Source organism: Lagopus muta, chromosome Z (genome assembly GCF_023343835.1).
Source record: "Lagopus muta isolate bLagMut1 chromosome Z, bLagMut1 primary, whole genome shotgun sequence".
Classification (NCBI taxonomy): domain Eukaryota; kingdom Metazoa; phylum Chordata; class Aves; order Galliformes; family Phasianidae; genus Lagopus; species Lagopus muta.
In genome coordinates, this window is record NC_064472.1 from 7,866,624 (window position 1) to 7,888,865 (window position 22,242).

Consider the following 22,242-nt stretch of genomic DNA (forward strand, 5'->3'; position numbering starts at 1 on the left):
GAAAAACGTGGACATGGACTCTGCACATGCCTGTCAGCACAGGCATCAATACACGGAGCTCAAGAATGAGTGTTTTTCTTGTACTTCCTGGGATGGTTACCCACCTCTGGTGGGGGAGATCTCATGGATCTCCGTTTAGACTGCCATTTAGATCACATGGCTGTTCCCAGTGCTTCTGCTACAAAGTTGAAAGGAGAATGGATGCTCAGAGATGAGTGCTACTATCTGAAGCACCACTGTGACACTTCTATTATATCTCAGACTATACGAGGCACCTAAAATACACGGGAAAGCCCGTCTCCAGCTTCTTGTGATTGTTTGATTTGAAAGTTTCTTGTTTCCCAGAACTGAAATCTATCCTTTTCTTCTCTCCCTTTCTTTTCTCTACAGCTGCTTATCCTGCTGCTTATGGCCAGATTAGCCAAGCGTTCCCACAGCCACCTCCCATGATACCACAGCAACAGAGAGAAGGTGAGTGAGTGGTCTGTTGTTTTCGCTGCACACAGCATGCCATCCCCTCTACACTGGTTCCCCTCCTCGTACACCTAGAGAGCATCCATTAAATGCCCCATTGCTTTGAATCCCTGGTCCACTGAGTCGTTTCTCAATTTCCATATGTGGCGTTACTGGCACACTGCAAACATCCTCATGGGAAATTTCTGCCAAGATCTCCTAAGATCCCAGGGAGAGGAGCATGCTGATGTGCAAGGGCCATGGAAAGGCCTGTTAGCAGTGTGGACAATAACATCCAGTGGGGATTGTTAAAGACAGCCAACAAGAGTAATTGTACTGGAATAAAGAATTTAATAGGAAACAAATAATGGTGATCATTCATTAGAAGCCAGTAATGTAATTTCAGACACCTGCTATTAAGTGGAGCTGATTTAGTCCTTTCAGCCTCCCTGGAAACACAAATCAGCCCTTTTTAGAGAGTAATATCTGTATGAGGATGAGATTATTCATCTAGCAAAGATACCTGTTTCTTTACATTGACTACAAGAGGAGCCTGACTTATGTACATGGGACAGGATAGTTGCACTGGAGACAATGAAAGCATGGATAGATGAATCTCCCACTGTTGCATGTGATTATTTTGGGAGGTATCTGCATCATGTAATGCAGAGCAACCAAAGACTTCCTTAAATAAAGAGAGGAGTCATTTATGTTTGCTTTACAGCCAGTAGAGAACAGTAGGAATCTCAGAGGCAACCTGCTCAGATAGCCCCAACCATCCTCCACACTCTCTTTGGACAAGAAACTGCTTTCCTAAGTGAGGCATTTAAGTAAGGTACTTCAGCTTTGTGTAGGGACCCTCATTTTAAATAATTATATTTCAACTTTTACTCCTTACTAGATCACTAATTCAGATATATTCTATATGTGTTGTTATATATATAATTACATTTAATATTTTAATACAGTCAGAATAAAATGAATCAAGATTAGACTATCAAACTAAAACATCCTGATGGCCTAGAACTACTTTGGGGGAGAAATCTCATTTTGTGAGAAAATTAGAAATGTCAGCAATTCGATCTAATTTGGAATTAATTTTTTTCTGATGTCAGAATTTCCTGGGGAACACAACTTCCAGCTCCTGATTAGCTCTAGTACACATCCCTGCTGTGAGAACAGATGCACAGACCTAGCGTATCATTACTGAGATGTTTCCCCCATGCTGAAGGACTTTGGTTTTTATTACTTACCGGGGCTAGATTAAGCACAGGACAAAATGGAGAGCAGATCATTGCTTAACATAGCATTATGCCAGGAACAATCCAAAGCAAGGAATAACTGTTGTGCACACTCCGAGCACCATTGCCCAAAGATCCCAATGTTCATACCGCACGGTGTGTCTGTGGGTTGAGGGTGAGTATCACCCAGTGGACAAGTTATCTCATAACTCTTTGCTCCTTTCCATAAGCATCTGATATTAAGAATGACTGGGGGCCAGGTATAGGAGAAGAACCACTGATTCAAGGTAGGCAGCCATTCCCAGTGTCCTCCATTTTCATGTAGTGCTTATCTGCTGTGGTTTTCTCTACTGTTTGCTAGAGGGAGAATTTCTAAGACACAGCACTGCATTTTAGCAGTGAGTCAAGACCTTCAAACCTCTCTACCCTTTAACAGGAAGATGTAGCAAGAGGGAATTCTAATAATAACAATACTCAATGCTGAAAAGAGTGCTTTATGTTTGCAAGGATGTGCGCAAACATTGATTTATTAATGAACCTATCCTACCACAATAACAACATTGATGATCACATTGTTAATAATGATGCTAACTCTCAGCTCCTGAATCCTGGTTGGATAACAAGCCCAGACTGCTTGGCTGCTGCATAATTCCTGTAAAGATTAGTCATTGCTTCCACATGAGCGCTGAAGCTGTTGGCAGCTGATGGGTTGCACAGGATGGAACAGATCCAAAATTTCCAAAGGTAGAGACAAAGTCTTAACTCAGACCATGTCAACCAGGCAAAACTTGGGGGTAATTTCAAATTTGTATTGTGTTACTCATCTTGACATAGTTTAGGAAACAGAGAAGTACACTTGGATACTAAAATAAAGTAGGGCAGGTTTATGACTCTTGCATTCAAGTATGCTGAGGACTAAATAACAAGCGAAGAATAGGCAACAAGTTACAGCCTCAGAGTGTTCACTGATGAGGTGAGGTATATTCCCACTTATTGTGCATCCAAACAAAAGACCACTTGCCAACTTTGTACATCCGTATGGGGGCACCTCATTTTTAATTACTCATATTGACAGTTGACATCCAGAAATAGGTTGGGACACTGTTGTCCATCTTAAGTAACTTGCCACAAGCTGGACAGTGATGAGCATGGGCAGAGCAGTGACTTCGCAGTTCAAATCTTACCAAGCCAAATCAACACAGACTCAGAACAGATCTCTCTTCCATATGTTCCAGTGTTTCCAGGCACATGAGTTTCTGTTATACAGCATGGTTTGCCTGTCATATGCAAATCGTTCATAAACTGTGTGTTCCTTACAACTTTTATTTCTTTTTGTCTGAATCCAGACTATCTGTGCTTCCAGTGTATTAATGAGCAGCAATACCTATTACTTAAAGCAATAAAACTAAAAGCCGTGGTAGGTGTCAGGATAGAAATGAACCTTGATTCATAAAATGTTGCAATGGTTAGATTTTGAGGTGACTTACAGCCCTTTAGAAAACCAAAGTAAAGTGCTTAGTAAAGAATTTTAGTATTATATTCAGCCTTGAACTGCCAACTGTACCTATCCTCAGTGATCCATTAACTCAGTCCAGAATAAGACCTTTCTCTTGGCAGTAAAGTTTTCACTAAGATTTTGCCATACCAACAGTAATCTTGTTCCAATGATCTTGATCCCTTTAAAACTCTTTGCATAGAACTAACTTAGCGCTTCATAGCATTCTGAGTGGAACAATAAATGCATTCAGTCTTTCAAAAATATACACATATGGAGAAAGGGATGGCCACGTGCATGATTATGTCATCTACTGTAGACTGACAGAATTAACTTGACTCAGGAATACGGGAAAAACAAGGTAGAGAGAGCTTGTTTTGTGAATTCTTTACCCAGGAGTCTAACTGTGATAGGTAACTTACGGATGGATGGGTTTAACAAGAAATTGGTTGTTAAATTCTAATGGCAGAATTTTCATATGTGAGGATGATAAAACAAATCAAAATACCCCAGGTTGTTTCTCAGTAGCAGGTGGAGTTTTCAGCATTAAACTAGCAAAAATCCTCTGGAGCTGGGAATGGAGTGAGTTTGGCCTTGAATGTTTGAGTCAGCGTGGGAAGCCACAGCATGGGTTTCAAAGCCACACTTCAAAACAGAACTGGGCTTTGGTCTCTGCTTTCTCACATCCTTCCTGGCCTTTTTCTCTTGGTGTCCAAGTACTGTTAGACAAAGCTGACTTTAAGATGAGCTAAGTGCTGTTCTCTCCTTGAGTCCAGCCTCCAAACCTAGTGTGGATGAAGTTGTGTGCTTCTGATCCACCTTGTGCCTTAGTAGGTATTTCTCAGCGCGTGCAGGCAGAATCTCTCTACTCATGCACAACACATCCAAGACCCCAGGAAATACAGCTGGCATTTTTGAAAGAATTTGCCAGTTTTACAGAGCAAACTGCTGGCTCTGGTGATGTCAGTGGGAATTTTGCCACTAATTGCAGTAAAGCCAAGATTTTACCCATTCCATAATAACGCAGATCTCAAATCCCACAGCAGAAGCGCTCTGGGGCACATTCAGATGAAGAAATGAAATTTTCCCTATTATTCTGGACCATGGTCTTCTCCTGGGCAGCATTTTCTCAGCTCTAACAGACACCTAAGGGTGTTGGTGTTTGTTTAACATTTTCAGACTGTTTCATATCTAGCTTATTGTGCCAGTAACTGCATTGTATGTAACTGAACTGCAGAAAGGACTGGAGAAAGGATAGTCGCTCAGTGGGGATACTAAGGAAGAGGCAGACAGGAGCTGAGGGGAAGAATGAAAAGTTTGGCATGAAATAGGGGAGCCTGAGTGTGGGCCACTGAGTTTCAAAAGTAAATTAGTTATGCAGATGACTGGGTGACTAATTGGTTAATTATCCCACTGTACCAGTTTCCCCCCCACTTGGAAGAAACTCAGTCACCATCCCCATGACCTCTAGGAAATGCACGAGATGCAAAGGATCAGCTGTTCCTTCGTGACAGTCCTTTTAGCAAATTAGTGGGGAAAATTGTGCTTAGCAAATATTCATTAGGGCTTCATTTTCCATTAATCCAAAAGGAAATGTGGAGAGCCTGTGACTTCAATCATGCTGAGGCCCAGGAATTTTAATGAGCTTTAAATGGGCATCTGTCAGAATCCTGACTTCGCCTTACTTCTCCTGCCAGCCGGGGGGATGAATAATGGCTAATAAAAGGTGGGAGCATCTAGGCGAACTCCTCTCTCTAACAGGAAAGGCAAAGTTGTAATTTGCTGTGTTACAACACCATAATTATGCCCCAATGAAGAAAACAAGAGTACTAAAAAAACCTTTTCCTTGTCCACACTGTGCCCCAGCTTTAAATGGGGGAAAGTAGGCTCAGTTAGGTCACAGGGATGTAAGCACAGGAGCTGAGTGGAAGAAGGGCATCCCATTTTGCTCTTTCCTCCTACCCTCAAGGAGAATGCATTAATTCCCCTTTATTTGGACCCTGATGAGCAAACCAGAGCTGGAGTTACCTGTGGAGGTCACTGTAGACCTGGGCAGCAGCTGGAAGTAGCCCTGGAAATAATCTCCCCCACCCAAAAAAGTCCTACCTCCTGAGACTCCACAGTTCTTTGCTGGTGACTTAAATGTTTAGGGGTTTTTTCCAACAAAACCACTTGTACACAAATGTGTAGTGTTGCACACTATATGCAGTGATACAAATCACAGTGTAAGCCAGAGGCAGGTCCTACCTCAAAATGCAATCAAAACAGAACATTTTCCATGCCTCAACATAAACAAAAAGACATTCCACTGAAAGTCTTCTTCTCTGGATATTTGTTACAGTAGTGAGAAGAAAAAAAAAAAAAGAAAGAAAGAAAGAAAAAAAGACAGTTCCTGTCCCAAAGTCTAGGATTTTGGATTTTAATCCATCTATCATCTCTTTTGAGGAACCCTGTGGAATGAGACCAAACTGTCTAGATTATGGGGAGTCTTTGGAGTTAGTCATACTGTGGGGACAGAATGCAGAGTTCTACAAAACAAAAGTCCAGGGGTCTCTGTATTTTCCCTTCTACTGGTATCTCAGTCTTCACAGGAAACGGGAAAAATACTGAAACACTTGGGTGCAGTCCCAGAGAAGTAAAGGTAGGGGGTGGTCACCCAAAACTCTACAGATTAAATGAAGTACAAAGAGAGCCAAGAACTGGATGTATTTTCTTTTTTTGTTCTTTTCCTCTACTTTATTTTTTCCATGGCCATGAGTGCTCCTGTATTCTTCTGATTCTGTATTTTATTCTGGTGTTTGTGCTAGGAAGGTTAGCATAGACACATGGCGACTTTCTGAGTTCCTAGTCTTCTGCTTTCTTTGTTCCTCTTAAAGTGTCTTGAAGACCAACATGGGAGAATAAGGAAGGGTTCTTATGATAGATGTCACGTTGCTAGACATGGAGTTTTACGAAGAGCTTTCAGTCTGGAAAAGAGGAGGCTCAGGAAAGACCTTACTGCTCTCTATATCTACCTGAAGGGAATTGTAGCGAGCAGGGGGTCAGCCTCTTCTCTTGTGTAACTGGTGATAGGACTGGAGGGAATGGCTTCAAGCTGTGCCAGGGGAGATTTAGGCTGGGCGTCAGGAAATACTACTTTTCTGAAAGAGTGGTCAGGCAGTGGAACGGGCTGCCCAGGGAGCTGGTGGAGTCACCGACCCTGGAGGTGTTCAAGGAACATTTGGATTTTGTGTTGAGGGACATGGTTTAGTGAGAACTAGTGGATGGTTGGACGACATGGTTTAGTGAGAACTAGTGGATGGTTGGACTGGATGATCCTGTAGGTCTTTTCCTTGGTGTTTCTGTGATTCTGTGAAGTGGTAACAATAAAGAGATGAGCCAGTAAAACTTAGAAAGCACATCCCACACCCACTGTTTCCCAGGTGAGACACACTGAGGAGCCATTTCTTCAAGACCCCTAAATGCAGGCCAGGCTCTGCAGACTGCTTACTGACAGGTATCCCTCACCAGTCAGAGAGAGGAGACACAGCAAAATAAATCCCACTGTGTGCTTTCTCAAATCCCACTTAACTCTATTCATGGTTCTTATTTTTTTCTTGACAGGACCAGAGGGCTGTAACCTGTTTATCTACCATCTGCCCCAGGAGTTTGGGGATGCTGAGCTGATGCAGATGTTCCTGCCTTTCGGTAATGTCATCTCCTCGAAAGTGTTTGTGGATCGGGCGACAAACCAAAGTAAATGCTTTGGTGGGTAAAGATAACAAAACAATTAGATTCATCCAGGAAAGGGCTTTCTCTGAATACTTTACCTTTCAACTGCTTTCTTTCTGCTTAAGCTTTTATGATTTCTCTCGATTTATTCCTGTCAATACTTTCCCCCTTCCCTCTTTCTCTCCTAATTGTCTCATGCTCAGAATTGTATGCGCTGCTTAGAGGTGAAGGTTTGGCATCTCACCAGCAACTGGGTGCTGCAGTTGCTGGTGGTGGGGTGGAAAATATCTTGCCTCATAAGGGGAGCTGAGGAAGGTGCAGAAAAGACTAAAGCACCTGCAGCAGAATGGAGGAGGCCAGGGGGTTAGGTGAAATGCTGATGGGGTCAGCAGTGGCAGAAGGAGAATTTCTGTATCTAAGACAAAGCAGGAACAGGTCATGAAGTCAAAGGGAAGACAGAGCTTGAGGAGCAGCTCTCCAGCAGGTGTGATACATTAAACTGCAAAGGGACAAAGGCTGAACAACATTAGTTGAATGCCTGTAGGAATGGCTGCTCAGTGAAATGCCAGCAACCATGCTCTGAACCCACCAGACCTGAGCCAGCGCTACAGCACATACAAACAGCCTGAGATCACCCTGTGCCTCAGCTGGGTTTGAATAAATACTGCGCTCACACAGCTCTGGGCATATGGCTGGCTCAGCTCCACCAGCTGGAGCATGAGTGGAACACAGCCTCAGCTGCGTGTGGTCGGCCAGACAGGGACACCCCAGTCTGCACCCACAAGGTTGGATCAGCCTGCCAACAGCTGTGTGGTAACGTGTTTCAGTGAGATTTCACTGTTTGCCGAAGTGTTACTATGGAAGGTCCTTTCAGGCAGTGCAGCAGCAGGCGGACCTTGCCACCCTGCCACGTGGCACTATCCCGCTGGTGGACTGGGGATCTCTCCCATCCTCATGCTCACCAATGGGATGTGAAATTTCTTGTTCTGTGCCATCCAGTACTCCTTGCAATTCCATTAGAATTACAGTGGGACAAACTATTGCTTTTCTGTTCCTGTTACCTGCAGCTGATCTGGACTCTGTTTCTCAGGCAAACTTCCAGAGTTAAGACTTGTTGGAGTTTCATTTGAATTTAAAGTCACTTTCAATCTCCACACTGCGCTTTCCTTCTGTGCTACTTTCCCCACTCCCCTCCCAGATAGCCCACCTCCCAAAACTCCTACCTCATTTCTTGCTATGGTGCAAGACAGACAACACTTCCAAGAATTTTGTGCATCTTCTCTGTGCACAGTTTCTCTTTGCCCTCTACAGAGGGTCAGACAAGGTTGCTCTTTGATTCTAGAAGTGTTTTTCCCTGGTGTGAGAAGACACAGTAATTCCCTTCAACATAGTCATGGGATTCCTGTACTCCCAAACACTGGAAGAAAAAAAAGATACTGGTTAGAAGAAGCAGTTGGAAAGTTTAGATGAGAAATTACGAATTTTCTGTACTCACTCCAGAGCCCACCTTCTTTGTGGAGTTTTAATCATATAAAAAGCTCATAACAAAATGAGCAGACCAGCACAGCTCTAGGTGACATTGAAAACTAGGGCTCCAAGGATATCAACAGGTTAGAAACAGACCTTTGGGAGTGAAATTGCTATTCCTATCATAAATAATATTTAGGAGAATACTGTGCTTAGCTCCTCTCATAACTGGCAAGGAGAAAGGCAAAACTAAACGGAGATGTGAGGTGAGAAACAGATTCACTACATCTTCTCTTATCTCAAAACTATGGCTGCAAGGCTTCATGAGGATTATAACACATACCTAGCTTGTGGAGCAGTTGTGGGGCTGGCTTTATTGCCACTTTCGAGGTACTTTGAGGTTATGGCTGAGCAGTGATCGGGGCATTTTAGCACAGTTTTTTCTTAAGCATGAGTCTTACTGGAAGAACTTAAACCACAACTTTAACGCAGTAACATTCGATGCTGATGTTAGATTGTTCAAGCTTGAACTCAGGAAGGTGCACTGTGGATGTACAGACTCAAGACCAAGCAAAAAGAGGAAATAGAGATTGCTATTTGATTTTAGTCATCTTATATTAACTTCTGAGGCACAAACATCCAGGTTCAGTCAGTTTCCCAGGTGTCCCAGGTGTCAAGACCCAATTTTCTCTGACTTTTGCTTGCTTTTTTTTTTTTTTTGATAAAGATACTAACAGCCATGTACAGCACTTCCAGGAGGACAGAAATGGCAGAAGTGCAGGTAGCTAATTATCACAAGTATGTCACTCTGCTCTTCAAAACCTCCAACCCTGCTAACCTTCAAGTTTAGAGCAACATAAAACTGTGGAGGGTATTAGAGATAAATTCTCTTGCTAAGTCCATTGCAGTTGATGCTGGTTTTATTGTTCTGAAATCCTACCTTTTTAAAAAGGAGAAATTATTTTTTCCAAAAGGATTTTTGTCAACTTTGAATGTAAGAAAACTCTTTCCTTTTTCTGCTTAAACATTTCCCAAAACTCAACATGTAAAAACATAGCATTTGCATTCTGTTTTACTTTTTTTAACAAGCCAGAGCTCTCCAACTGGTAGCCTGGGGGGACAATACTGTCTGGCCCCAGAAAGATATTCCACCATTATATGACCTTTTAAAATGTATCTGCTATGCAGATCCCAAGTAAATTGCTCTAACAGAGTCTAGCCCCAGGTTGTAGAGAAATTGTCAAGAAGTCCTGCTTTTGACAAACTTAAAAAATTCCATGGAGAAAAATCTCACTTTTTTTTTTTTTTTCCCCCCATGGAAAGAGAAAATTCTTCATTTTCTGTTCTTCTGTCACTGTTGAACTACTATTAAGTAGCCAACCCTAAGCAAGTGAGTCAGGAGAGCACCATCTCAAAAAGGGACTTTTATTCCTCCTGTTTGTCTCTGAACCTGCACTTCCCCTGCACTTTCAGCACAAAGATGGAAGCATTATCTCCTTTAGCCACTGCTGGAAGGGCAGGGTTGGGGAAGACATAGAAGAAAATGAGACCAGTTACAAACCTTTCTCCCAGTTTCCCAGAGTCCAACATCCTGCAGAAACTCATTAATACCTGTGTGCACTAAAAAAAAAACACGCCCTGCTCATAGAGCCTTTGACTTTCTGAGTTCAGTGGCAAACATTGTGAAATTCAGACTATGGCAAGAACTGATTTCATGCAAAAAAATGTGAAAGTGATCAAAATATATCTGTTGTTTACCATAGCAGGTCTGCTTGCTGCAGTGTATGAGATTGCCTGAGAAACAAACCTGACTTCTCACTGAAAAACAGTCATTTAAAAAGGGAGGCTTTTTTGCCTAAGATTTTCCTCTTGCTGCATGCATCCAGTCTGGACCCAGATCCTCCCTTTTCTCCTACTGTTTTTCAGATCTCTGGCTCTTATTTTCCCCTCTATCCTGATGCAGCTGAAATGTGTCCAAATACACACCATGCTTCTCCCTTGCACTCATCACCACCCTCTCTATCCCCATGGCCTGAGCCCTCATCACACTGACCATATTAGCATCTCCTTGGGATTCCCCTCAGGCACTGCCTCACCCACCCTCTTGTATTCAAAATTATTGATTTCACTTTCACAGCCCTTCACCGTTCTGTCCTTCTCTCTCCTCTCCTGCTAGCTCTTCACTCAATGCCCAGCTGATATTTTTAGCCACTTTAACCACACACACTTCTTTTACCATCACTAGGCCATGCTATCCTTTCCCAGTAAAATGGCAGGGCCACCATAGGATTTGTTGTCTAACTTAAGAAAAAATTACACTTAATTTACCTTGCTTTCTGGACAGCAGTTCCCAGTCTCACAATAGACTGATCTGGGTTGTCTTGCACAGGGACATAATATGCCTGATCATCAACTTCTACAGGACCTGGGGCACTATTTTGTGTCTGTATAAGGCAGAGACTTCCCACTGCATGTGTGTAAGTTCTTCTGTATGTAAATATATAAATATCAGTATATTGATGTGCTGGTCACAGTGGTTCTATGGAAAGCTTTCCTCTCAGATATGTAGATGATTTAATTGTGAGTGATTCATGCATAAGGAAAAAAAGAAAAATCAGGTAATATGATGCAATTAAAGCTATTAAAGTCAGCGTGAGAAGAGTCACTCTTCATGCTGCCCATCCAAAGTTAACTGTCCCTCTGTGGTAAATATTCAGAATTTCAGGAGCAGTGTTGCTATACAGAATATTCTTCAAGAAGACATTTGAAGAACTAGTGAATGGCAAAGATAACCCTGTTCTAGGAAAATGTTTTAACAGAGAAGAGAAGGCAAAGGATAGGTTTGGGCAATATTAATTAAAAAGACATGACAAAAATGAGAAAAACGAGGAAGTGGATGGAGCAGCAGAGGCCAAATGATTACCCTGAGGTGTCACAGAAGATGTGGATAAATTAAAACTAAAATTGTTATACTGGTGCACTTGAAATTCATTCCTCTGGTCACCTCTTCTTGAGAGCAGTGAGCACCTGATGCTCTGTCTCCTTGCATTTCATCAAGCATCAGACACTGTCAGAGTAACTCTGTTCCACATACCCCATAATACCCATAACGTGCAGCCTCTCACTCTGCCTGTGCCACATACCCTCTGGTGTGGCAACTTCAATTTCTCTTAAGAAGCCAATGACTCCAGAACGATGAGAATAATCTCCTTCATGTCCACAAGGACACTGTGGTTTCCCTCCTTCAATTCAGTGCAGTCTGACATCTCAGGTGTGAACAATCACATCCATTGGAAGTTTTTCACTTTTTCTACTCATGGATATTCACACGATGTTGGGATGCCCCATCTCTTTTTGAAAGTCCCCAGTTAAATGTAACAAGGGGCATTCTAGCTTTGTCTGCAAACTCTGATGGCTGCATAAAACCATAGGTTTATTTGGCCTGAAGAAAACATCATTTGATTCTTAGTATAATATGGATGTCAGGTTTCTTTCCAGATTCCTGTCAAGAGTCCACCAAAATGTTTCTAATGGGCCACATAATTTGGAAAAACCATCCAGTCTTACTTGAAGATACCAAAGGATAAGAAAACGCTACTTGACAAGGGTCATAGTAGCTAATAACACCGTTAAATATTTCTATTCCCTACTCAGTCTTTTCTAGCTAATAACACTCACTGTGAGAAAAGCAGTGAGGGAGGGAGCAAGCTCAGAAGAAGGACTGAGAGATAGAGCTTTTGTTGTGTTATGTTGTGGCAGTTCAAGACTTCAGTGTGGTGGCAGAAGGCAGAGTGGGAAGAAGCAAGGCAGCAAGAGACACTGGAATCTGAAACAGAAGTAGCAGAAACATCAAGAGACTGGGGCACTGGGAAAGCTATGCAGGGCTCTGGGATTTAGGGGCATTGCAGAGCAGGTCTAAAGCAAATTGGCAGCACTCCATAAGATGCAGAATTGTACCAGCAGACCCTGAGGTACATCGGTAAAGTATTGCTAAGCACCTGCTCACAGTGTGCCTCCAACATACCCTGCTGGTGGTTTTGCACTTAAATAAATAAATATGCAAATTGTTGTCCTTAAATTCATCCAGGGAAATGAGCATGTCCAGGGGTAAGGTGATGTAATGGTAAATTCCAGTCCTGCGTTCCTGTCCCATCTGGGCAATCATAGGTTAACTAATCTGTGTGCCTTGGTTTTAACATCATGTATCAGGACACTGATTCTTCTGCAGAGAGGTTTGAGTTACGTGGATGAGTAGACCTATTTATCAGCTGTAAGGTTCTTTGTTGTGGCTTTTTTGTGTGTGTTTTTTTTTTTCCTCTGATTCTTCCTTTGGTAAATGAGCTTTCTCAACAGATATTATTAGGATAATATTAACAGGAATTATTAGATGGACTTTGGGACAAAGGTGGAGTTCTGCTTGCCTCTGTTACCAGTACTATCATTAAGTGTTATTTTTTCCCTTTAACCTGGTTTCAGACTTCCTAAGAAAAGTCTCTACACTCGATTTTCTGCCAGGAGCCCTTAATCTTTGCATGAGCACTAGCAATGAATGTTGTCCAAAGCTTTAGACCAAAGCTCAGTGTGTCATGAAAGAAATCACTAACTTAAGTACCTAAGTTGAGACACTTTGGAGATGATTTACGACATATAGTAAGCATGCCCGACCCCTGGGATGTGTTGGTTCAAGTCAGCAGTAGTTTGTTCAGTCTTCTCCGCTTTGAAGAACATGGCACAGACAAGCAGAGAAGACACACATCAGCAGGAGCAGGACAATACCAAAGGGGTGTTTAGGGCTTCCAGAGGGAGGGTGGAAGAAAATACAGTTGTTCATATTTGCTAGCTGCTCTCTATTACAATCCAAAGCATCTAGGATCTGGAACTTCAGTTCCAAGGAGTAAAGAAGGGACATTTCTCCAGCTGATAAGAAAAGAGTTGTGTGAATAAGAAAGAGAATGATATGTTCATCAAACTCACTGTATAGCACTTCCAGCCACTGCAGTTGGTTGGGGGAGGATTTAGGGGGAGGAGGAGGAGCGGGAGAAGTATTAGGGCTGTGAGCCACTATTCATTTACAAACTATAATTAATTTGATGTTTAGATTAATTTCTGATGCACTCTCAAAGGTGCACTGAAAGCATTTTTCCTTTATTATAATGTTGATTGCTTATTGGGGAGATAAATCTAACTGTCAGTTATGCACTGACTTACCAAAACTTTCAGACCAAGCAAGCATGTATGCATAAGGAACAGCTGTTTGCTGCTCTCCAGTTAAAGGGACAACTCTGTCTTTTCCCAATAACTCACATTAAAGAAAATCTATACATTGTACACAGGGATTTCTGCTTTCTTTTGTTGCTTAACAATTTATTAGACAAGAATATGTTAGCAGAATTTATCTTCTATTTATCTGTCTGTCTGTGTGTCTACCTTTATTCTAACCATATCTCCTCCCAGATGATAGATACTGTCCATCCAGAATATTTCCAGAAGTTACGTACATGTTTGTACATACCTATGCACGCATACTCACAATCATTTAAAACATTTTCACTAGTGGTGTAATTAAATGGAGAAACTAATCACTGCAGGGTCTTTGTGGCTACTCATTTAATGAACTTCAGAGAAGGAATGGCCATTTATGTGACTAATGGAAATGACTGATGGTAAGAGCTAACACCACAAGAAAGAAAAGAGGAAAAAGAAGAAAGAGAAGGGAAGGGAAGGGAAGGGAAGGGAAGGGAAGGGAAGGGAAGGGAAGGGAAGGGAAGGGAAGGGAAGGGAAGGGAAGGGAAGGGAAGGGAAGGGAAGGGAAGGGAAGGGAAGGGAAGGGAAGGGAAGGGAAGGGAAGGGAAGGGAAGGGAAGGGAAGGGAAGGGAAGGGAAGGGAAGGGAAGGGGAGGGGAGGGGAGGGGAGGGGAGGGGAGGGGAGGGGAGGGGAGGGGAGGGGAGGAGAGGAGAGGAGAGGAGAGGAGAGGAGAGGAGAGGAGAGGAGAGGAGAGGAGAGGAGAGGAGAGGAGAGGAGAGGAGAGGAGAGGAGAGGAGAGGAGAGGAGAGGAGAGGAGAGGAGAGGAGAGGAGAGGAGAGGAGAGGAGAGGAGAGGAGATGAGAGGAGAGGAGAGGAGAGGAGAGGAGAGGAGAGGAGAGGAGAGGAGAGGAGAGGAGAGGAGAGGAGAGGAGAGGAGAGGAGAGGAGAGGAGAGGAGAGGAGAGGAGAGGAGAGGAGAGGAGAGGAGAGGAGAGGAGAGGAGAGGAGAGGAGAGGAGAAAAAAGAGTTTAGAAAGGGATTAAAGACTTAATGGTCTGGGCTTCAACCCAATCCTTCAGCTTTTGGAACAGGAAGAGAACTTGATGGAGTTGTCACTTGTGTCTGCACAGCATACACACTAGATTTTATATAGATGAACCCTAGTTATATGCAGTGATCCTACCAGTGCTCCAAGGACATATAGTAGTTTCAAACCCAAACACCCCCATGTGTAGAAATGCCAGGGAGTTTCTGTAGTGCTACTTTCATTTGGTCCAGAAGTTTCTGTTCAGAAGTAAGAAATAGCAAATCAGGCAGCCCCATTTCTGAATTCAAAGGGATTGATCTGCTAAACATGAATTTTCCATAGCCTACTCCTGTGAGACTGCAAAACTACAAGAGATCTAGGCTATCCATTACATCTCTTTTTATTTTTGTTTTACCAAGATCTATCTCATTCAAGGCAAACTCAGTCTGTGGAATGGAAGCTTCTGCATCAATCCATCCAACCACCCAAGCATTCCCACATAAATATCTTCAACTTCTTTATATCTGTCTGTCCTTTCTCATTCACCGCACAGGACTGCTTTTCAGCTTTCTGAAGTCTGTCAGCTAGCTCATTACTGAGCAGCTGTTCAATAGATCTTCACAGTTCTGTGCTTGGCCCCAGGCCTTCCTTCCTGCACAATACTCAAACCCTGCTATGAATATGAATTTATTATTATTTCCTCATCTGTTTTCCTAAGGCCCTTCCCAATAGAGCATTTGTGAGGTTCATGGGGCTGAGTAACAGCATTTTCACAGTGATCATGTCATCCTCATTTCACCAAGGGGGTGGCGAGACATAGAGATATTCAAAACTATTTATTAATCTTGGATGCCTCAGCTGAGATTCCAAGAGCATGATAGGTTTGTCTGTCTGTTGTCTCAAAATACTTAACACAATGCAGGGTATGCTATGTTTATGCAGGTACAGACACGTAGTCTTTATACCAGCAAAATCTCAAGTCACAAATCAACAGAGCATTAAGCAGAGAGCAACACACAGTAAAGCTTCAACTGCACCACTAAACTAAAGAGACCCTACAAATCAGTGCATGTACTGTGCCATGACTGCCTCTATCTTTTTAATGTTTGAATGCCTTTAGCTCTAGTTTGGCCAGGACATGTTGGATGTGGCTTAGAGTTGGCAAGGTACAGGGACTGCCCTTAAACAGCAGTACAGAGAAGACCACCCCTCTTTTTGGAGCAAGAGAGTGCAGACATAAAGATACAAGCCAGGATGTGCCATTTGCACTCAGATCCTGTGTATTTTGTTTACTAGTAACAAAATGTAGCCTTGGAGATCTTATTAAGGAATTTTGTGATGTTACTTGCCCAGTCTAACTGGGACATTGTGGAAAATGTAGGTATCAAGTCTGTTTCTCCAAGGCAACATTTGGTTGTATAACCACATCAAGAAACCATCCTTTCCATGCCTTATTTACTGCATATTCCAACACCAGCAATATTAAGTTTGATCCATTGCCATCTTCTTCACCCTGTTATTCATTCTCCACAGTAATTAAAACAAGCATGCAATGAAAACTACAAAAGTATGTGGCTGGAAGCAAAGCCTTAATGCATATACAAAGCAGTACAAAATTAAAGTTTTATAGATAATATCAATTCTTGCATTTTTAACTCATGAGTGATTCATTTTGCAATCTTATCATTGTTTTAATGTATTGGTGCATGCAGTATCTTCCCTTTTCAAGCAAGTGAACCAAAACCAATTCATGAGATGAGATGAAGGTCTTCAGATAAAATGTAATGACATCTTAAAAGGTTGTCTTCAGGAAAACAAGTTGCAGATCCCCATGAAATAGGTACCCTTCTTCAACATACCAGTTTCAGTTCTCAATTTCAAATCCCCAAACAAATTCAACTTCAACCCCGCTCTCCATCTGTACTAGATTACAGATGTATAAGGATGTAAATATGTATGTTTTATATATATTTATATAAAAATATTTCTCTAATACTGAATGTCAACAGATTATCAAAAACAATGAACACAACTGAACTAGAGTTGCTTAAGAGCAGCTTAAAATAACTGTATAAAATTTGCCTAAGCAAATCTGAGGAAATGATGAAACACCTGTTGTTAGCATGCAGCTGATTTTTGTAAAGGAGTTAGTAAAATCCAGATGGAACTAGATATTCTGATTAGAATCAGATAAAGTCTATAGTCAAAATACTCTTGTGTTAAACACCATCAAGAGGTGTTCCTATTAAATCCTTTCTGCTTCCATTATCTAAAGGATGTGTGTATAAGTATTGGAAATATGAGTGTATAGTTGAGAATAAGACTTCATAAGCCTTTAGGGTATATCCATCGTACCTTGTGAAGGTCACTGGGATTATTAATCATAAATTGTGGAAATTGCTGTTTCTCCCTATTTATAGACTCACAGAGCCTTTCACAGACCTCAGGAGTCCAACCTTCTGCCCAAAGCAAGGTCAGCTATGGAATTGGACCTCAGGGTTGCTCAGGGATTTATCCACTTAGGTCCTGAAAACCACCAAGGATGGAGATGCATTTTGTCAATCTGCTCTAACATCTGCTAACCTTCATGGTGAAAAAGCTATTCTTTATGTCCAGCCCAGATTTCTCTTGTTTCAGTTTCTTCCCCTTGTCCCTCATCCCCCACCATGTACCACCATGTTTTGTTTTCCTCAGAGGGCAAGTGTTCAGACTGTGGTCATCCTTATGGATCTATGCTGAACTCACTCCACTTTGTTACTGTCTTTCCTACATTGAGATTGGGTGCCCAAAATAGCCGTAGTATCCAGATGTAGTCGAGTGCTGAGCAGAGAAGAATAATCACTGCCCTCACTGATTGGCCGCGCTCCTTGTTAATAGAGCTCAAAATGCTGCTGCTCTTTGCACACCACTGACAAGATCCTCTAGAGATGTAACCCATTTAAAACCTAGAGACACTGGGCCTGAGCCCTTTTCCACCATCCTGGCATCCCCTTGATATACTCACAGGTATATTTACTGTTATAAAACAGAGGAGGTCCTTGTAACATCTAAGTGCAGATACTGTCTTTGACTACTTCACAGGCAAGAGGCTTTCTCCATTTTTGGCATACACACCTTAAGAATTAGATTATTCATACCACTTAAAGAAGAATTTGTCTGACTGTTGTCAAGATAAATTTCTAATCACCCTTTAAAATCCTTCCCCAGCAAGGCTTCCAGAGTTTGTAAGGTATTTTCCTTGGTCATTTTGTATCTCCTCAGCTGAACAGGCTCCAGAATTATTGTGTTACAGAGCTTTTAAAAATGCTTATGAAAGAAGAATACTTGTTTCTATACTCCAGGAGACAATTCAGGATCTACATTTTAGGAGGTGCATTTTTACTCCATCTCTTCAAATCAAGATTCCTGTCCAAATTATCCATCACCATTCTGCATTTCTTAGATCTTAACTTTTTCGAACCAAAGGTGTTTTCATAAATTGGTTTCCCGGTGATATTTCTACTCCTCTTATTTCAGTAATGAAAATATAAGTGCAATGGATTTTTCTGTCTCCTGCTCGAGGCTAGACCAAGAGATTGGAGGGATCACTATGCAGGTGCCCCAAAAGCCAGAATTAGATCAGGTGGTTGGCAATGAATAATATAACTCAACTCCTGCAGACTGAACATTACCCTTCTGAGGAACTGTAGAGGGACTTTCACTAGGTTTCACAGAGATCTGTAGAATTCAAGATACTTTTTCAAAGGCCATTAGTGGTGAATTCTCTGTTGGCAGACCCAGAGGAATCTACCAGCAGCTACAGTATAATATGAAGTCGTTTATTTCCTGTTGATGGTAATGACAAAAGAAGCCAACTGATCATATCTGTTCCATCGTGGGTTACCAAATATGCAGAGGTCTTACACTGACACTGAAAAGACCACAGATGTAATGTGGATCTGGTCCGGTACCTTATCTCCCAGTTTAAAATGTGTAAGACTTTCATTTCTCCTCTTGGTACCTAGCATAGCCCAGTGCCAGATCACAAAGTACTTATTAATATATTGAGAACCTTTCTCTTCTATTTTGCTTCCCAGATGACTCATCGCACATGAAGTTTTTTGCTGTTGATTTCACTTCTAGTTTTGTTCACTGTTTTTCACTTAATAACCTCCATAGAAAGTAACGCATTTTGTAAAAAGTATTGCCAAAAGCTGCTCATCATTATTTCTGCCTTCTGAATAGAAACTTCTGAACTTTGCAACAAGAGAAGCTTCTAGTCTTACTATATTTATTAGGTTGCCCCAACCTACCGATAATGGGGTACAATAACATAAAGGGGAGAGATCGTTAGTTTTCCATCTAAGTAATGATCAGTGAGGAGTAAGATGAGGATTCTGAACATTGCTGATTCATTCTGAACATGAAGAACTGTCTGTGGTCAGTAGTGAAATTCAATGCATTGTCCTGCTGGTCCAGGAAGGATGACTGCTGTTTTCTGCAGTGTTCATGCATAGCTTATTTATCAGGAATCTAGAAGTTCAGTGGGATCTAAGAAAGAATTCTGTGGAAAAGAAGTGGAGATTAAGATAATAAATGGACTGGGACACATCTGTTGGTAGCTTCAGTAGCCAGTTTCTTCTTGTTTATAGTGTACATCTCCAACAAAACCAATGTAAAAATAACCTTCATTTGATTCAGCAACATTCAATGCATCTTTAACTCAGCACCTACGTAGATCTCACTCAGAACTAATTCTTTGCTTCTGGTTTTACACCAGAAGTAGAACTTGTCTTCTTAAAAGTTCCTTCACTTTTCTAATTTTGTACTTTCCCCAAAAGTCTTATACTGACATATCATGAACTCAACATTCACAAGGAAATCTCAAAAACTAAGTCTAGAAGAGTTATTTCTGTTTGTGAAGGCAATTAGGAAATTTCTTCAGTTCCATTTATCACCCATACAGAACCAAGTATCATTCACTTATCTGTATGTGATTCCTTGATGGTTAGATTGCTCCTTATGAGGAAGATATTGAGTAGGATCATTACCTCTCTTTTAGATGAAATATAGTGCTTCTTTTTCACAGCGCACATGTATATATCCAACATATCCAAGTTGATCCATGAAGTCTTCGTGTGGTCTTCAAAGACTACCTGAAGCCCAAATCCTTCCCATTTGATGACTTCAACTCCTTAGTAGAATGGGTAACCCCACAGTCCACAGCATTAGACATACAGATACACATCCTTTAGATGGAGAAAGAGCTTTTAATGTTGCCTTTGTTCTTAGGATGAGAAATCTGTTGTGGTTTTCTTTAATAGCTTCTTCTTCTTTTTCTATATTTAAAAGAAGTCAGTCCTGATCATGTGCCCTGTTTACAGATGTGTGTGAGTCAAAACTCCAGATCAGACCATGCAGTAATTTAAACTGTCTGAATTTTAGTCAAATCTTGAATTTTAATCACGTGCTTTCAGTGTAATCGTGGCAATAATATCTATATGAAAAAAAAAGATTGTGAAAGAGGAGGATAACAGAAATGAAAGTCTTCTTGGTTAGAACTAGAATATTGAGGGTCAGCATCTACAGCCCTCAAAATTTTTCAGCAACTGCTCCTTTAAAGCAGCATCTGGAGAGCATCCAACTGACAATGCACAAAAGCAGGGACCACTTCTCTGCACATTCAAGATCACACTGCCTCATTGTATGGAAGTAGCTGCTTGGGATGAAGGGAAGGTGACACAGGGAAGAAGCTTATGTATTTCTAGCTACCTTCTGCACTGGGTGTTCTGACCTTTAGAGAAAGTTAATCATGCCATCTACTTTCACTCTTCATTTAATCTCCCCTTCCCATCTGTTCAGTTTCTCTCAGCTGGAAGCAAGATGAAGAACGAGTACCAGTCAGCTGTCTCAGTGGTCCACAGCTCACACTTTGGGGCCATTTATTATAAGGCATTAGCATCAATTGTCACCTTTGTCATGACAGTTACCACAGTCCATGCCAGATAAGTAGGCAAGAAATGATTTTCAAATATCTCAAAAGTGAAACGAACAATAGACAGACAGACAGATATACAGTATCAGAAGGGACTGTTCTGATTCTTTGGACTGAGTTCCAAAGTAACATATGCCAGATACCACACAGCTCATGTGACATGTTCAAACCTTCTGCTTGAGTCATAGCATCCCTTTTAGAAAATCTCTTAATCAAGATTTCATGTGATAGGTGCTCCACTCCCATTGCTAAACAAGATGTTCCAAAATAGTTAATTACCTTCACTATTTAAAAAATGCAGACTCAGTGTCTTATTTCTGTTTTAAATTTGTCAAACGTCTGCTTCCATCCAGTGGAAGTTCTTTTTTTCTGTATTACAAAACCCCACATTCTATTAGAGATTACTTATAAATTGTGATTGGAAAGTTATTTAATATTCTCCTCAATAAACTATGGCACCTATTATTACTTTTTCAGATCTAGAATTACTCTTGTAGTTCTGAATAATCTTTAAAATATGTATATTTTAAAAGAAATCACCTGAACTAAATGCAAAATTCCAGTAAGGATTTTTCTGAGTCTTATTCACAGCCAACATCACTTCACTTTCTCTAAAGGATATTCCCCAGAGATTGGCTTTATCCAGAGACTGTACTGAGCCCTTTAAGTATTTCAGCTTAATCCTCAGAACTCGTGTATTTGGCTATTATCAAGAAACTTACATTCTTCTTATAAGCGCTATTTTCTAGTGAATAATTCTCCTTTTTATGAACTGCCCATATTTTTTTTTCCTGTGGATACTTAATTCTGCATTTGGTTGGGTTAAAATGAGCACTATTTAACCGAATCCAGACTACATTGTGACCCCAGTCAGCCTGACTTACTCTGTCATTTTTTACCACTTTCAGTATGACTGGCAAATTTTACCACCAGTTACTTTAGATATTTTCCAGGTAGAGAAACTAAAAAGCACAGAGATTTTATGCACTCCTGGAGGAGCCTACAAGAAACACTTAGATATTATAACTCATAACTTACGTGTTTTTTTTTTTGCTGGTATATCAGTTATCCAATTTTTTAGAAGATTCATTTGAGCTGCTTTTATTTTTATAAAGGAAATCTCTCTCAAGTACTCCAGAAGAGTTTAACTGTGTTCTATGAAAGCTTACTGTATTAACCCAATTTGCAATTTCATGAGATCAAGTTCATTTGATAGATTCTATTTTACATGAAACCACACCAATTAGCACTGATTGTACACCTTTTAATTCTTTGTCATATCATCTCATGTCAACACTTTCATAAGTTTACCTAGGCTTATGAAAGATTAACTAAGTTTACTAGGTCATTTTGTTTACATCCTTAAAAATTAAGAAAAGATGTTGTTTTTTTTTCTGGAACACTTTGAAGCTTTTCTAATATTCCATAAATATCTAAAATGAACATTAATGGTTCAGCAAATTTCTGAGCCAATTCTTTGAATATTCTGAGGTTCCAGTTATCTCATCCCACAGATGTGAAATATTTAATAGTAGTTGTTTAGCATAGTCATCAGTTACTGACTGTTCATACATTACAAAATGGATGGATGGGTGGATGGATGGATGGATGAAGGCATGGGGTGTTTAACT

At 41.0% G+C, this 22,242-nt stretch overlaps 1 protein-coding gene across 11 annotated transcripts in view; it reads left to right on the forward strand.

Moving 5' to 3' along the window:
* The window catches only part of CELF4 (CUGBP Elav-like family member 4), a 715,283-nt gene that overhangs the window by 662,694 nt on the left and 30,347 nt on the right, over positions 1–22,242 (forward strand). For 7 of the 11 annotated variants that reach the window (XR_007373866.1, XM_048930944.1, XM_048930945.1 and 4 more), the window contains exons 10-11: positions 391–471; positions 6,793–6,936. Coding sequence is in view for 10 of the 11 variants with exons in the window: in XM_048930944.1 (XP_048786901.1) it covers positions 391–471; positions 6,793–6,936 (225 nt within the window). In the remaining variant the exon portion in view is untranslated. The remainder of the gene's footprint in view (positions 1–390; positions 472–6,792; positions 6,937–22,242) is intronic. The other 4 variants (XM_048930951.1, XM_048930953.1, XM_048930952.1 and 1 more) reach the window with 1 other exon arrangement.